Source organism: Strigops habroptila, chromosome 8 (genome assembly GCF_004027225.2).
Source record: "Strigops habroptila isolate Jane chromosome 8, bStrHab1.2.pri, whole genome shotgun sequence".
Lineage (NCBI taxonomy): Eukaryota > Metazoa > Chordata > Aves > Psittaciformes > Psittacidae > Strigops > Strigops habroptila.
The window spans coordinates 9,456,749-9,472,211 of record NC_044284.2 but is presented as its reverse complement, the minus strand read 5'-3'; the positions used below and the strand labels follow the sequence as shown (position 1 = coordinate 9,472,211).

The window sequence follows — 15,463 nt, the reverse complement described above, 5'->3', positions numbered from 1 at the left end:
ATAAGGGTTAAATTAGCATTTGATATTTTTATTACTTCTTTAAACTAGGGTGAAGAATTTAATTAAACATTTTTATTTTGGTGTAACGGTTGGTTGAGGAAAGAATAATAGTTAACCTTATCAATAACAGGTACCAAGACAAGCTCTTAGGCATTCTCTACATCTCTAGTCCTGCTGTGATGGTTCCTGGGTGCCAATAAGTAATGTCTCTACTCTTGAAGCTCTCCTCCAAAGAGAGGCAGAGACCTTGCATTAGATGTGTGAGGAGACTCCAGGTGCCAACCTTGGGGGAACATGGCGCCAGTCAGCGATCGGCCTCCAGCCACCAGAGCTGCTACATCCCATAGGGCTAACTGTGAGCTACATAAACCTCAAACATCGTCCTCCTCTTACCAATCTACATTTTGAACGTGACACCATCTTCCTCCCAGCTGAGGAAACCGTGAGCTCTCACTGCTCGCAGCTGCCAAGCCCTTCCAGTTGCTCCATGAGGAGCGGCTGAGGGCTCTCCCCGTCCCCCCAGCCCAGCACCCTCTGCCTGGCAGGCTTCGCGGCTCCTTTCGCCGGACATATCTGCCTTTTCCTTAACACAATGAGCTGCGGCAACGAAACAGCCACCGGCCCCTCACCGCCCGCTCTGAGGGACCCGAGAGCAGCGCCCCCGCCGCCGCCTCAGCCCCCCGCGCACGCGCGCCGCGCCGCTAACCCGGATGCAGCTACTCCGCAAGATGGCGGCGGGGCGGGCGGGGGACACGCTGTAACGCCGGCGAGGGGTGTCCGGCCCCGCCATGGCGGACCTGGGCCGGCAGCTGCAGGAGTACCTCGCGCAGTCGAAGGCCACTACCGCCGCCGCCTCCAGTGCGGCCCCCGCGCCGCCGCCCGCCGGCTGCTCGCAGGAGGAGGCGGCGGGGAGTGGCGGCCTGGGGGCCTGGCTGGGCCCGCTGAACCCCTTCCCACCGGGCCGCGGCGCCCCCCCTGCGGCGGCCGGGCCGGGCTCAGGCTCAGGCTCAGGCTCGGGGTGGCCATGGGCCGCCGAGGCGGACCCCTGCCTGCCGGGTCTGTCGCGCTGGCAGCGGCTGGCGGGGAGCGGGCTGTGCCTGCTGCTGGCCGCCCTCTGCTTCGGGCTGGCCGCGCTGTACGTGCCGCTGCTGCTGCTCCGCGCCCGCAAGTTCGCGCTGCTCTGGTCGCTCGGCTCGCTGTGCGCCCTGAGCGCCGCCGCCCTGCTGCGCGGGCCCGCCCGCCTCCTGCGGGAGCCCAGCCGCGGCTCCCTCCTCTACTTCGGCGCCCTCGGCGGCACCCTGTACGCGGCGCTGGGGCTGCGCAGCACCCTCCTGACGGCGCTGGGCGCCGCCGTTCAGCTGGGCACCGCCGCCGCCGCGCTCCTGGCCGCGCTGCCCGGGGGCGCCGCCGGCCTCCGCCGCCTCGGCGGCCTCCTCTGCGCTGCCGTGCGCCGCGGCGGCAAAGCGCTGCCGGTATGAGCCCCGCGCCGCCGCCGCGGGGGAAGGACCGGCCGCAGCCCGGCGGGACTCGGACCGAGGGACTGAAAGACTCGCGCTCGGCAGAGCACGAAGACGCGTCTCCGAGACGGGGATGAGGATGGCGCCGTCTTACGCCGCTTCTCTTCACCTCCTTGGCGTTGCTGCTGGGCTTTCCTCGCCAGTTCTTGAACCAGAACAGCGGCTGGCACCCGCGACCGGCACCGGTGACTCTAAACGCGTTGTGCTGTGCTCAGGTGTGACGGGGTTGGTGCCAACTGAGCACAGGATTTTGCCTTATTGCAAAGTCAGCTCGATAGCCATGGTCTGGAGTCTCTCCGGCTCTGGTGGGAGCTGGCAGCATCCCACTTCCCTACCTCCAGTATAGGACCATGTGGCTGCTGCAGCCTACTTCAAAACGTGAGTGAGATTGCGGAGCCAATGAAACGTAATGATTGACTTACCCATGACATGAAAAGCAAGTGTCGTACAGCTGAGGTGCACAGGGCTGGCTGATGTTGAAACGTGTGGACAACTCAGTGAAATCTGGTCAAGTGTCGGGGTCAACGTTCAAAAATAGTTAACTGCTATTAACTAATTTTTGTGCTGACCCCTACACTCTGAACACACTTCAATTGCTGAGTAGTGCAGTCATCGGCCACCTCAGACCAGTGGTGAATATGAATACTGTGTCCACTGAACTGCACTCCTCTCTAAAAAACATCTTTAAAATACCATCCAGTAAGTGAAACAAACGTTCCTGGGGCTGAGGGTCACAAAGACTACCCATAACTGTAAGGGTAGTCTCGTTGCATGACAGTGATAGGATGAAAGGTGCTAATCTTAGGTAAGAGCCTTAGTCTTTGAAGGTAGTGGTGCTGCCTTACAGCTGCTGTAAGGTAGCAAATACTTGGGCTTGAAAAGGGTAGCTTCAGCTCTTAGAACTTATTTTTTGTATATAGATATATTTTGCTTTCTCAGGTTAGGCAGGAATTGCTTACTTGTCACAGCATGACATTCAAATATAAGATTTGCTAGTAATTAGAGCTTGTTTCAGCCAGCACAGCTCAGTTTCAATGCAGAAGCTCAGCAGCCTTAGGAATGTGCTGAATTCAGGCTGACAGTCCCTACCGGGAGCTTGGTGCTTCAGTTTGGGCTGTGTACTGCACTCCTGCAGGTAAAGGGGAGTACCAAGCCCAACTGGCTGAGAGCCTGAGTATCTCATTAAGTATATGTGCCTCATATACAAAATAAAGCTAAACACTGCAATATTTATCTGATATCAGTACTTAAAGTTTAGTGTATTCACCTACTACTCTGAATTAAACTGAAATTGTTAAATGGGGGTACCCAAATGTACAGAGATTACTTTAATAAAACTACTTGTGTATACCATATTTCAATACAGACATTCCACTAATGGTCACTCTTTTCCCATAAAAATGTAGATCAGAGCTATCCGAATAGCATTAAATTAGTTCTCTTATTTTTACAACTTCTAAGCTATTGTATATACAATCAATTTTATTCCTAACAGCAGTAACAAACTAAACAAATCTTAGACAAGGTGGAGCTGTAAACTAGCAGGTAGAGGATAAGGATTCCACATTCTGGTAAAAGAACTTGACCCAAAGAGTACAGCAGTATATTCCCATTAAGTAATCTTACCCATTTCCCAGCAGTGGTGGGTCATGGTACCACAGACTGGGACACATCTTCTGTCTCTCCTGCTATGCTGTCACCTTTTAAGATTTTACACAAAAGCTAGCTCATTTTCCATTTTTCTTAAACATTTTGTGTATATTCCGTGATTGTGGGGTATTTCAAAACTTAATTAAAAAAGCTGCCCCTTGATAAGGAATTATACTTAACACCAAGTACCATAGTGGTTTAAGGAGTTAAGGAAACATCAGAGGAAAACCAAGCATACTCCGTTTTGTCTAGATAGAAACAGCTGGGTTTCCTATTGGGTGCACTCTCATCACTAAAACTTCAGAATAGATCCCAACTCACTGGTGTATACCAAAAGTGACCAAAGCCATTCTTCAAGTACAGGTAAAAAGCAATTTCTTTTTTTAGGCCTCAAAGGAGAAACTGTGTTATATCAGATGCATCTCAGCTGCTTCCCAGTTAATTCCTTTAAGATCATTCTGTCTCTAGAGCCCCATGAGAAGGATTTTATAGGCTAATGATCAGTTAAATACTGTAATTTTCAAATGCCATTTTATACACTACAAATGAAAAACTAAGAAAGAAAATGCTATTTGTGACTGACTGAACCAAGAGAAGAGCAGTTAAGTATCTATGTTTTGATCTCTTTGTACAAGATAGGTCATCAGGACTTAAGCAAGTCTCTAGTAAATCTGACTGTATGAGAAGTCAGATAAAATAGCTGCCGTGTTTCACTATGTTGTTGCAGTACCCTTGACAGCTATAGAAGTACAATACCATATTATCCTGAATATTAAAACATGAAATTCGGGGCAGGGGGGATGGAAGCCTGGTAATACTTTTCATTATACATTATATCCTATACTTTTAATGTGGGACCTTCCTGACAGCTGGCTTTAGAATATGTACTTCTGTGATAAAATTTTCATTGAGGCTTTAGGTATTAAAGGAGCCTTTTGATAACCTGGTGACTGGAGATGATTAATATGAATGATTTATGGGGAAAACAAATCCACGGGTGGTAAGCAGCTTTATTATGAAATGTGGGAAATGGGAATAACTCTTCCTCATCATTTCCCTCTCCTAGTAAAACTGGGAAACTATATCCTAAAGAAAACTATACTTAAAAAGGGATTAGAAAGTGATCAGCTGTTGAGGTTTGCACTTCAGCATTTGAATGCACCGGGCCCTACTGAAAACAGCTGTCTTTAAGCAGTGCATCCTACAGCCATTGTAAAGCATATGCATCCATATTAATCAATCTGCTAAACTTTCTTCCTCACTTTCTATAACCAGATGCTGTTTTGAACAGAGATACTTGACTCGCCCAGGTGAAGCGTAGAATGGCAATATCTGTCATGATGTCTGTCTTGGTAGTAGTCCAGGTTGTAACTCACACTATGTGTATGATGACTTTTTCTAAATGGTGTTCCACGTTTTTCTCTTGCAGGATGGTAGACTAGCAAGCAGCGGTGATTTCCCGTGTTTTGGAATGTTAACGACAGCACCACTTGTAATCTGTAGACAGCTGTGGCTAAAGGTGAAAATGAAAGTTCTCTATGCATCATAAACCAAAAACCTAGGAATCATCCAGCTATGAGTATTTTAAACAGTTGAGATTTCAGGAGGTAATTCTGTTGCTCCATCTGATACAGAAGTTTGCCCAAAGACAACCCTCTTTATAGTAATAGGTGAGTAAAGAATCACACACAGTGTTGATTTTATGTTAATTTTTGCGCAAATTACATTCTGTATTCATACAAAAACAACGTAACTCTTCTCACAAACTGTACATATAGAAACAAGTTTCTGTCTGGAGGTGAACTGAAATCTCTGGAGGTGCTCCATGTCTCATATCACTTAAAAAAAATTACAGCTCTTCACAAAACAAAGCAGGTAAAAGAAGGTGGGGAAAACATGGGTGGAGAGGACAAAACAGAGAGCTAGCTACAGCGCTGCAGCTAGCAGAAGTTGACTGATCTAGGAAAAGACCCTTGTCTTGTTAGGAACTAATGCACATTCAGTTATCCCAGTTAAAGAATCCAGGTTTGTGGTGTTGCAGGTTACTTTGAGTCCAGAGTAGCAATCCATTTAAATATTGTCCAGGAAGGACTGGGTGTGACCCAGTCAAAGCCTCTTCTATCGGCCCCTTCCACCACCCCTAGATGATCCTCTTCTTGATTGACCAGAGTTCATGTTATTTCCTCTTCCCCAGTTACTTCCACTCCTTCCTCCTCGAGAAGGGTTATTGCCTCCTGCAGGGCCTCCACCAAAAGCTTCATCTCTGTGGAATCCATCGTGATGGTCTCCATCTAAAGAACTGGATCTCCCAGATTTTGACGCTCTCTGTGAATTTCCTCGTCCTAAAAATGAAGCACAGTCAGTTACTGATGTTGAAGTCTAAGCCATGACTTTCTCAGACATACCATTTATTTAGCTAGTTCCTTTGTGGAAGGAACTATGGGGTACTCATTTGCAGACCAAACATAGTTGAGACCTGTAATTTTATGCCTTCTCCCCCTCTGTAAGATCTTTCTTACATAGATTTAGTGTCTCCATTACAGTCCAGAAGATGGACAGCAATCAGACAATTCCTTTGGAATTAAAGGAGTTTATAGCTGATACAGTCAGCAATCACTTAAGTAAATTAGAACAGTGACAGTCATGGTGTTCTCAGAACTGCCCAGGTGTACCTGATGCTTGTGCTTTAACACCATCTGTGGTTCTCTATATATTCTTATTGCAAAACACTTTTTTCCCCTAAACAAAGACGTTGTACTGATGGATCAGTTGAGGTTGGTGGTGAAGACAATGAGTAACTTTACTGGGTTTGTTCCATTTTTTTCTAGAAATAATGGAAAAATGCTCTTATTTTAATCACTAATCAGAACATAAACTACATCAGCTCTTACTGCCAGAAATGGGATTTTCTACTTCTCACAGATCTTCTTAGTACCGAGACTTAAATTAACATTAAAAACCCCAAAGTCAATAGTTCAAAATAACAAGCAGTATTTTGGGGAAAAAAACCCCCAAAGTAGTAATGGTAACAGTGCTTTGTGGACACAACAAAGTGCTACAGCTAAATTAGGACATTTTTCCTCACTTTAGCAAGGGGGATTTTTTTGTTGACTGCTTGGTTCTGTGTAAAATAGAGACCGAATTGTTCCACAGGGGTTATAATTCATGAAGTTTTAATCTTCACATGACTTTACCAATCAACTGAAAGTGACACAGCCCATACATGAAAAAGTATTGTCAGTGCTTTGTTTACCAGGCTTTCTGGCATTGTTCTGAACTTTCTTTGGTACATTAATGAGTTGTCTAGGCACCAGAAGTGTGGTTTTGACTTCAATAAAGAATCTGATAGAGTTATCGCAAATTATTATTGAAGCTGGAGAAGGAATCCTCATGGATTTGATAAGAAGCTGGCTAAATGAGAAACACAACAGTTTTGAAAGGAAAAACATTGATACAGAGGGAGTTCACCAGCAAAGTTTCATTAAAAACCTCTGTGAATGAATAACAAAACCTGCTGTCAATACAACACTGGAAATACAATCCATGCAGAGGAGGACTGGCCTACGCTTAAAACTAAATGAGCTTCAGGACAACAGTAAGAGAAGTGGAATGAAATTTGGTGGCATAAAAGACAAAGCTGTGCACTAGAGGTCTAACAACAGAAAACAATAGGCTGGCAGCTCAGCATTTGGAAGCAACTGAGAAGAATCTTTGTCACTGACCACTACCTAATAGTGGGTAGTCAATATGAGGACATAAAAAAACCCCAAAGACAACATTAACAAAAGACAACATCAATCCCAAGATTTATAAGAAAAAGGATCAAAAACTGGTACAAGACTAATGGGATGATTGTGGAAATGGTATACACAGTATTAGGCTCTGAACCAGCTACTAACTCCAAAAGAATGTATTTTGTGGGTTACAGTAACTAGTTGCATGACAGTGCCATGTGACTGTTCAGTAATTAGTTAAAAAGGGAAATAAATAGGACATCAGGAGCTATTAGGAAACAAAGGAGAACAAAACCAAGTGAACTACAGAAATCCATGGTTAAACCACATCTTAAATAGTGTGTGCAACTGCTAGTTACGCTATTTAATTTACGAAAGGATAAATTAAAAATGAAAATAATATATACAGAGTAATAAGGGTAGTAAAAGATACAGATCAGAGCTCTGGCTTGGAGAAGAACTAGTTCAGGTTGGAAATGGTAGACTGATGCAATCAGAGATGGCATTCAGAAATAAGAGGCATCATCTTCCAACTTGCAATTAAAACACAAGACATCATTGAATGAAATTAGTGAGCAAAAGGCTTAAAACAAGAGGAAAACATTCTCTTTTTTTTTAAGCATAGTCTACTGCAGTTAAGTTTTAGAGCTCTCCACAGATCTTGCAGATGCCAAAAGTTTATATGATTCTTAAAGCAATTAGAGAAACACACAAAAGGTAAGTCAAAAGCCATTATATATAAAAATACTGTAGTAAGTCACTGAACTACGGATCTTCATAGGTTGAGAGAGCGTTTCAGGACATACCACTACAGACTTACACTGTTAAGAACAGTGTAACGCTTCCCTCAGTATCTGCTATTGGCGATTGTTGAAGACAAGCTACTGAGCTTTATGGACTTCTGGTCTGATCATGGATGGCCATGCTTACACTCTTACAAGCAGACAATTCACAGACTGGTTTGGGTTGGAAGGGACCTTAAAGATCATCTAGTTCCAACGTCCCTGACCTTCCACTACAACAGGTTGCTCATGAGCAAAGACTTAAAATGTTTGGGTTCATTAAGCCCAACAGAGTGAAGGCTGAGACAGGAAAGATATTTCAGATAAAGGATGCTAGCACAAGCTTAAATAACAACTATACTGAAAATTAGAGGCGGGGGGAAAGCTTTTAACAGTTTTCCAGTTGGAATAACAGGGAGCCAAAACCTAACTGGTTTTGATCAGGGCAGTAAAGAGGATTACATGAAGCTGGAGAGAAGATTTGGATTTGATGTCCCAGAAAACCCCTCCATTCTTATGTTCCTGTAAGACTGGTGTTCAGCCTCACAGCTGGTAATATCAGATATTTACCAGTTCAGCTTTATCCCCTCTGATCTGAACAGATAAGGAATTCTGGATAAGTTTACTGTTGAAAAATGTGCCAGTGTTAGATAAGGTTTTCAATACAAGGGGCTTTTTACCTTTGCCCCTCTCTTCTGGAGGTCCACCTGGAGCATCCATTTCTCTGTGGTCAGAGGTCCCTGGTCCATCATGCCAGGGACGTTTACGTGGTGGCAGTGAGGCCATATCCATGCCCTGGAGCGAAGAAGCGCGTTCTCTGTTAGCTGGAGAATGCCTGTCATGAGGAGGGTGATCTGGACGAGGACCTGAGCATAAAGAGAAAAAACAGGATAGTAATGTGGATCTGATCATTATTCCTCACTTTTGGAGAAAGTCACATGAATTTACACACTTTCCATTGTACTTCGCATACAAGTTAAAATTACATAAAGCTTCCCCCGCTCCCCATCCCAACAGGAAAACAAGCAAACATTAGATGATTAAGTTTTAAGAAAGCTAAAGGTAAAACTGGTCTCTCAAAGATGATGGGAAAGAAAGTGACAAATCTAAAGTGTTCTTTTCAGTGTATTTTCATATATTTTAGAGATGATCATATCTTCATTATTGATTTGTCATTTGTGTTCATTTTTTCCATGACATTTGAAAACTCAGTTTTCCCCCATGTGGGGTTGCCATTGGTAACACAAATGCAAATGTGAATACGCTGTCAGACACCGCAGCTGAAAACATTATTTTTGCAACAATAGAGAAGATGCCACCCAAGAGAAAGATCACTACTGGCTTTAATATAGACTTCAAAAAAATCCCCAGGATATGTGCTTCAGTCATCTGCACATGACAACAAGTAGCTCTGGGCCTTACAGGAATTCAACTTAAAATCAAGGCTTTGAGGCCACAATAAGTTTGTTTGTCGAGACAGTTGCATTTGGAGCCAGTTAAATTATGTATAGTTAATTTTTTTCCTAAATTTAGAAGTCCAAAGAACTACATTTTGGTTTTCTTATAGTAAAAGACTGATAACGAGCATATGAGGTACAGGAAGAAGAGGTGATTTTTTAAAATGTATGTTTTGGTAATTAGTTGTATTGTGGAAGACTACAGTTATCTAAAACAAACCTCACCAGTTTTTACCTGGTTCTCTGTTTCCATCCCAGGATTCTGGTTTCCGCCCTCCTTCAAAGCGTGGAAATTCATCTGGAGTAGGAAGTAAACCCTTCCGGCCTCCTGCGCAGTAAGAGATGCAGGGGACAGGAGTAAGAAGAGACATTGGATTCGTGACAATACTGTAATTTGCCCAAGAAGTGTCTTTGCTTCCTTATCCTTGCATTTCAGTGTGGAAGAATGTTCCCCTCACCTCTAACAGCACCACGACCTCGCCCCCGAACACCATGGTCCCTTCCTCTTGAGTTTTCATCTGGAGAGTCAAAAGCATCATCTGGCCCAAAATCTTCAGGGCCAGGAAAGCCATCTCTCCCCCTGGGTCCCCGGCCCTCATGTCTTGAGGGGCCTCCTCTTCTGAAGCTACAAGAAAGAACATGGTACAAATGTGGTTTTTAGGCAGAATTTAGATTGAGAAAACTTCAGTCAGCTTCAGCTTAATAATCAACTCATTTCTGAACTGTTTTACTTAATACTATAGCACATACAGTTACTAGAATAGGATTTGTAGGTGGAAAAGTGCTCATTTTCTGCCTTTGAGCACTTCATTTATTAATTTTTGTAATTTCCCCTCATTTCCTTCTGTTGATTGTGTTGTTTTCTCATACAAGAAATACTTTCAAATATACTGTGTTCATTTAATGAAAAGGGGGAGAGAAAAATCAGTGAGTGTTGACAAATAGAAGGTAAAGTATAAGTGAATTTCCCTTAATGTGGTGGTCTTATTTTCCCCTTCCATTTTTGCCCCTTCCATTGTAGTGATAAAAACAAACTGGAAGAATACAAGCAATGAGAGTCATGGCTATAACAAAACGTATCAGCATCTCATTCCATTGATTTTTGCTATGCTAGAACATTCTCGTTTCTGTTCCATTCTTCTAAGTCTAGATGAATCTGGACTGCCCTTGGCTCTGTAGGGATGAGGCTGACTGTTGAACAGCATGCACAGTGGCATTCTACGACCTGAAGAGCGGTTTATTCAAATGCAATAATGAAGGATTTTGTTTTGCAAAACATAGTTTTGACACTGAAGCTTAAAATTTCCTTCTAGTAAGTCCCATGGCAGTAATTTGCTATGGCTGGGTTCTGCATCTCATCTGAAATGAGCATAGCTCCTCCAGTATCACGCTGGGGTTTTAATATAGATGTTCAGAGAGACGAATGGTTCTTAATGAACTGTCAGTGCCATTTCAGGTAAGCCTGTAGGTGGCTGCATGAATACTAGTAGTTTTGGTTTTCACATTGCCAGTTTAAACACTCGGAGTGCCTGTAAAAGCACATATGTGTTCTGTATATTACTGCAACTCCAGAAGTGCATCCTAACTAGCACCGGTTGTTAGGATTGCTTTAGTTTACAGCCCAGTTTCTGTGCAAGCAGAGAGCTTTAGGCAGTGCAGGCACACTGGTTCAGGAGTCCTCACGGTCAGTGTGACCCCACGCTGCTCCTGCCCACCCCTCAGCAGCAGCACACATAATGCAGGGCATTCTTTGCCCATTCCCACTGATGTCCCCCCACCTCCCCTCTCTTCCCAGTTTCACACTGGCCAGATTGTAACCACCATAATACTCGGATGGTGTTGGCTTTGTGCAACATCCCCTTCCCCAGCTCATTAACGACACAGTGCATCCTATTACAAGCAAAACTTTAGATACTTTTATTTAGAATTTTAACAACATTAACCTTTTAATTACAAATTTAAATATTTTAACAGTAGTCATAACACAATACAATATTTTTAAACTTTTACATTTCTTTTTTTCTTTTTCATTAAAAACAATAGGTCTGTCTCCACCTCCCAGAAAACAAACACAATACAGAGAGGAGGCTGCTGTGCCTGTATAGGTACAACAGTGGATGGAGGGAGTGCTGTGTGTGGACAATGAACCATTTTACATTAACCTGGATGATCTGGGAAAACAAACTGAACAGTTTCAGGTACAAATGGTTCAGATGATCACATAGCAATATTGTTTAGCCTTGAAACAGCACAGTCCTCTAGACGTTCTTTAGAGGGCCTCCCATTTTAATACTGACATGGTGTGATTCTGCTTAGCGTGTAAATTACCAAGATTTGAAACACAAAGTCTTATGGCTAGCAGGAATAGGGCCTTTCCTTTTGTTTCCAGGCAACGTTATGGACACAGTTTAGTTCTGAAATCTATCATACCTATGCCTGACATAGCCACAGCTCCTAATATTGTGTTATGTATATTCTATTTCATATCAGTCACATGTAAAACCCTGCCTTGCATAGGGCTCAGTTTCTGTTTGACTGCTCTTGGATCTTCTTCCTTGAGGCCTAGGACCTTAATGTACAGAACTACACACTGTGCAGATTAGCAGGCAGGAAGAGGCAGGTCTCCTCTGCAGTAGAAGCATCATGTTGATATGCATAGGTAAGTAAGAACAGGACAGGGATGAAAAGGACGGGAAATTAGAGAGAAACACACATACACACACTTCCCTCTCATGCTTCATCAAACCAGTTACAGTCTAAATTCCAAACCAAGTCAGCTAAATGAGTGGTTGGGATTCTTGAGTTCACCTCAGCATCTGCAGTAAATGGCACCTAATTCACCTTCATTCAAAGGAATTCATGAAGTTTGCAAGCACAATAAGCCTTCTATAGCTCTGTGCTGACTCCTTTTAAACCAAGCTGTACAAACACTTGTACTCTAAATAGACTCTTCTTAGTTCAGAAGTTAGATTTACGGGTCACAAGGTTCTTAGACTCTTCCTGAAACCTTTCTAAAAATCGGAATCATCATAAAATATCTTTCAGTCCCATAGCATTTCCAATGTAAGATCTGAAAATCTCTACTGAGCTTCTAAAACTGTTGTCTGCTGCATCTTCTAGAATTCTATAATGCAGACCATTCAGCTTGGATTCTCTCTATTTTTACTTTTTAAAAATGGCTTTGTTACCTTCTTTTAGTTATTGTTCATTTCTTTTCATACTCTTCACACAAAAGGAAGGTACATCTTTACAGAGCTAGGTAGAAAATAGCTAAAAGAAGAGCTGTATAGATGCAAAGTAAAAGGAATGTAAGAAAATGATTAAAAAGGCAACTAAAACACACAAAATTCACATTATGTGGAGACCACAATATATTTGTACAAGTACATGTTCTTATACATATAGAGTTGGTGGTCAGTGAGAGGCTTAGACCTTGGAGGCCAAATTTAACTCAGTTAAACTAGCATAAATGTGGAGCAATTTTGGTGACAGTTAATCTTGCTGACTTAGCATAATTCCTCCATATTTACATTTGTATCTAGACACAAATTCATCCCTTTAATTTATTTGGAAATTGTGAGCAATGACGTGGACATTGCCGTAAGTTGGATTATTTTTGAGTTCTTCGCTTGGCATTAAGAAATAAAAGTCAGAAAGAGAAATAAAATCTCTACAAGCAAAACCATGAGAAAATAGTCTCAACAGTCCAACAGATGCTGTAGCTCTGTCCCTTATATTTGATAGGAGGATCACTGTTCTGCTCCTTACAAGTATCTTACATCTCATTCTACAGTCTCTACAGTCATGCTGTAGTTTGTGACTGGAGACAAAGTCTCAAAATCCACTTCTAGTGTTCAAAAAGTTTGTCACTTTAACCTTCAAGTTTCCTCTCAATTTTCATCAAAACGGTCTCAAATCTTCATCCTGTGTCACTGGATCTTCTCTAAAAATTTCCTCCCTTCTCTTTACTTACTGTTTAAAGACACGGAAGCTGCTGTGTACAATGACCATTTTTCAAGTTTTCTTCTATTACTGAATGATTTTTATGGACTCTATACTCAGGTATATTAGAGTTTTCATTTCCTTATTGGTTTCCAGTTTATAAATCTGAAACAGATAGACTCCTTAATGAAAAGGAAACCAGGAAGAAAGAGTTCCCTCCATTTACCCTTTAACCCCCCCACAAAATGAGTAGATTAATTCTTACCTCTCATCTCGTCTTCCTCGGAACCGTGCATCCTCAGGATCCCGTGGATATCTATCATCTGAAGGTCTGCGTCCTTCCCAAGCACCAGGAGGCCCACGGTTTGAACCCCCTCCTTCAAATTCCCTGTGATCAGGAGGAAAGGGAGGCCCAGGTCCACCTCGTCTCCATTTCTCATCTTGCAATGGTGGGCCTCCTCTCCCCTCAAATTCCCGTAATCGATGGCCAAATCTCTTATCTGGATGGAAGTCGTCACGGAAGTCATCTGGTCGATCAAAGTCATCATGGAAATCTGGGTGAGGTCCTCGTCTATCTGGCATGCCCCTGCTGTCTCTACCATCACCCCACTCCTGGCCACCTCGAAACAACCCTCTCTCAGGCCCATGATCAGGACCACCACTGTTCTGGTCGTGCCTTCTATCTGAGAGAGGGCCCATGTGATGGTTTGGTGGACCACGGGAGTCACCTTGAGGGAAAAAATCATAGCAGATTTCTGTAATGTTTTCTAAAAAGGCTTTAGGATGCTCTAGTTCGTACAGTTCTACAAAGTACATGCTATACATTTCACATTCAATCATTTTTTTTGTGGCACAACGTTTCCTCTATATTCCAGCCCAAGTCTACAGAAGTTTCCTCTCAGCCAAGGCCCTGTCCTCTGCTGTAGCTTTTTCTGTCTAGAGGCACTGCACTGGAACAGCCTCTTTAGGAGAATTACTCACAGAAGAACAGATAACATAGTTAATTACCTTTATTAAGACCAGGTCCTTGGTTGTGAGGGCCAAGACGACCTTGTCCTCCCTGCTGCCCCAGTCCTGGTATCAGTGGTGGAGGACCTGGGTTCTGTCCATCCTATGAGCATATAATAAGAAAGCCATGTGATTGCCATGTGTGAGTATTTTTGCTTTTAAGCATTTTCTAAGGGGGCAAAACAATTTTCTTTACATAAAGACTGCACCTGCACAGGTCTTATGAAAGAAACAGCTGCTTTTCCAAGGGTTTCAGCCTAATTTTTCAGACATTCACATCAGTAATGCTTTTCAGTCACTGTCTGAGGAACACATCATTTTATAGCAAACTCAGCTTTTCAGGGACTAGAATTTCACCCGTAACAACCAAAGATAATAAAGCTCATAATCTAGCTGTCTGTTAGAGCAGATGACGAAACTGTGTGTTTTTGTTTGAGAAATATCAGGTACTGATTTATATGCAGTTAAAGAGCTGCACAGACCAAAGACTTCCTTTGGAAATGAAGAAAATAAAACAATGCCAAAGAAAAAAACCCAAGAATGTCAGGACAAGGGAGAAAACAACAGGGCTTAACAGCATCTCTCCTGTAAACCTTTCTAAACTTTTAACATGGAAATAACACGAGTTTCATTTTTAACATGCTGGCAAAGTTTGTTTTTCTTAATTCTAATTCTAGGATCAAAAGAAAGTACTAATACTTGGCTAAGCACCAAAAGACACGTTGTTAATGGGTTAGTAAGCAATGACAGGGCTAAAGGCAGACAGTGTAAAAGCTTTTCTCAAGCAGAAAGAGTGGAGCGAGCAGAGGTTTGTGCAAGTAATATGATCCCAAAGGAAAAATAAAGTATGTATAAATATTTTGTTATTTTCTCTCTTATTTTGTGAATTTTAAAGAATAAAGTTGTAATTTTTAAATTCACTGTCACGAACTCATGAAAGATTTCTACAGGTACCACATTTATACTGGGCCCACTATAACATTGGCCAGGAAATAATGTGGTTGAACTGTCTGATTCTGCCTTTAAATAGCAAAGGCCAGACAAAAAGTTATCTTTTGGGGTTTGTACTTGACTGGAACTCTGTAATTTACACTGTAGCAATGAGATCCAACAATAAAAATGTATCACTGTGAACAAGACAGACTTGAGACTTGCAAGATGGCGATAAAAAACCTTTTTATGTTGGCATCACCAAAACCAGTAAAATCCCCACAAACCCATACCAGAAAACCCTGAACATGTAATATTTTTTCCCAATGCATGTTTAACATGCAAGATTTACACTTGGCCTTCATATTGGCTTTTAAAAACCCCTCCAGACTTCAGGTAGCTTGTAAATACTTAAAACCCTATACTCCATCACTGTCATTGTA

At 42.7% G+C, this 15,463-nt stretch overlaps 2 protein-coding genes across 7 annotated transcripts in view; one reads left to right on the top strand and one right to left on the bottom strand.

Moving 5' to 3' along the window:
* Positions 1-704: 704 nt before the first annotated feature.
* On the top strand, positions 705-15,124 carry SFT2D3 (SFT2 domain containing 3). Of its 5 annotated transcripts, none has more exons than XM_030496003.1 (4): positions 705-1,895; positions 4,597-4,837; positions 9,399-9,475; positions 9,577-10,215. In XM_030496003.1, exon 1 carries the CDS (start codon positions 789-791, stop codon positions 1,476-1,478), a length of 690 nt encoding a protein of 229 aa, XP_030351863.1. In that variant the 5' UTR covers positions 705-788; the 3' UTR covers positions 1,479-1,895; positions 4,597-4,837; positions 9,399-9,475; positions 9,577-10,215. The 5 variants fall into 5 exon arrangements, with proteins under 5 accessions (XP_030351863.1, XP_030351864.1, XP_030351861.1 ...); XM_030496004.1 differs by lacking the exon at positions 9,399-9,475 and adding an exon at positions 7,522-7,618; XM_030496001.1 differs by adding an exon at positions 7,522-7,618 and having other exon boundaries at positions 9,399-10,215.
* The window catches only part of WDR33 (WD repeat domain 33), a 68,477-nt gene continuing 57,875 nt past the window's right edge, over positions 4,862-15,463 (bottom strand). The window contains exons 18-23 of one of the 2 annotated variants that reach the window (XM_030495941.1): positions 14,091-14,193; positions 13,348-13,810; positions 9,599-9,765; positions 9,376-9,468; positions 8,364-8,549; positions 4,862-5,509 (exon numbers count right to left, since the gene is read on the bottom strand). In XM_030495941.1, coding sequence (XP_030351801.1) covers positions 5,286-5,509; positions 8,364-8,549; positions 9,376-9,468; positions 9,599-9,765; positions 13,348-13,810; positions 14,091-14,193 — 1,236 coding nt within the window. In that variant the 3' untranslated portion in view covers positions 4,862-5,285. Of the gene's footprint in view, positions 5,510-8,363; positions 8,550-9,375; positions 9,469-9,598; positions 9,766-11,033; positions 13,248-13,347; positions 13,811-14,090; positions 14,194-15,463 lie in introns of those variants that run through there. The other variant, XM_030495942.1, reaches the window with a different exon arrangement.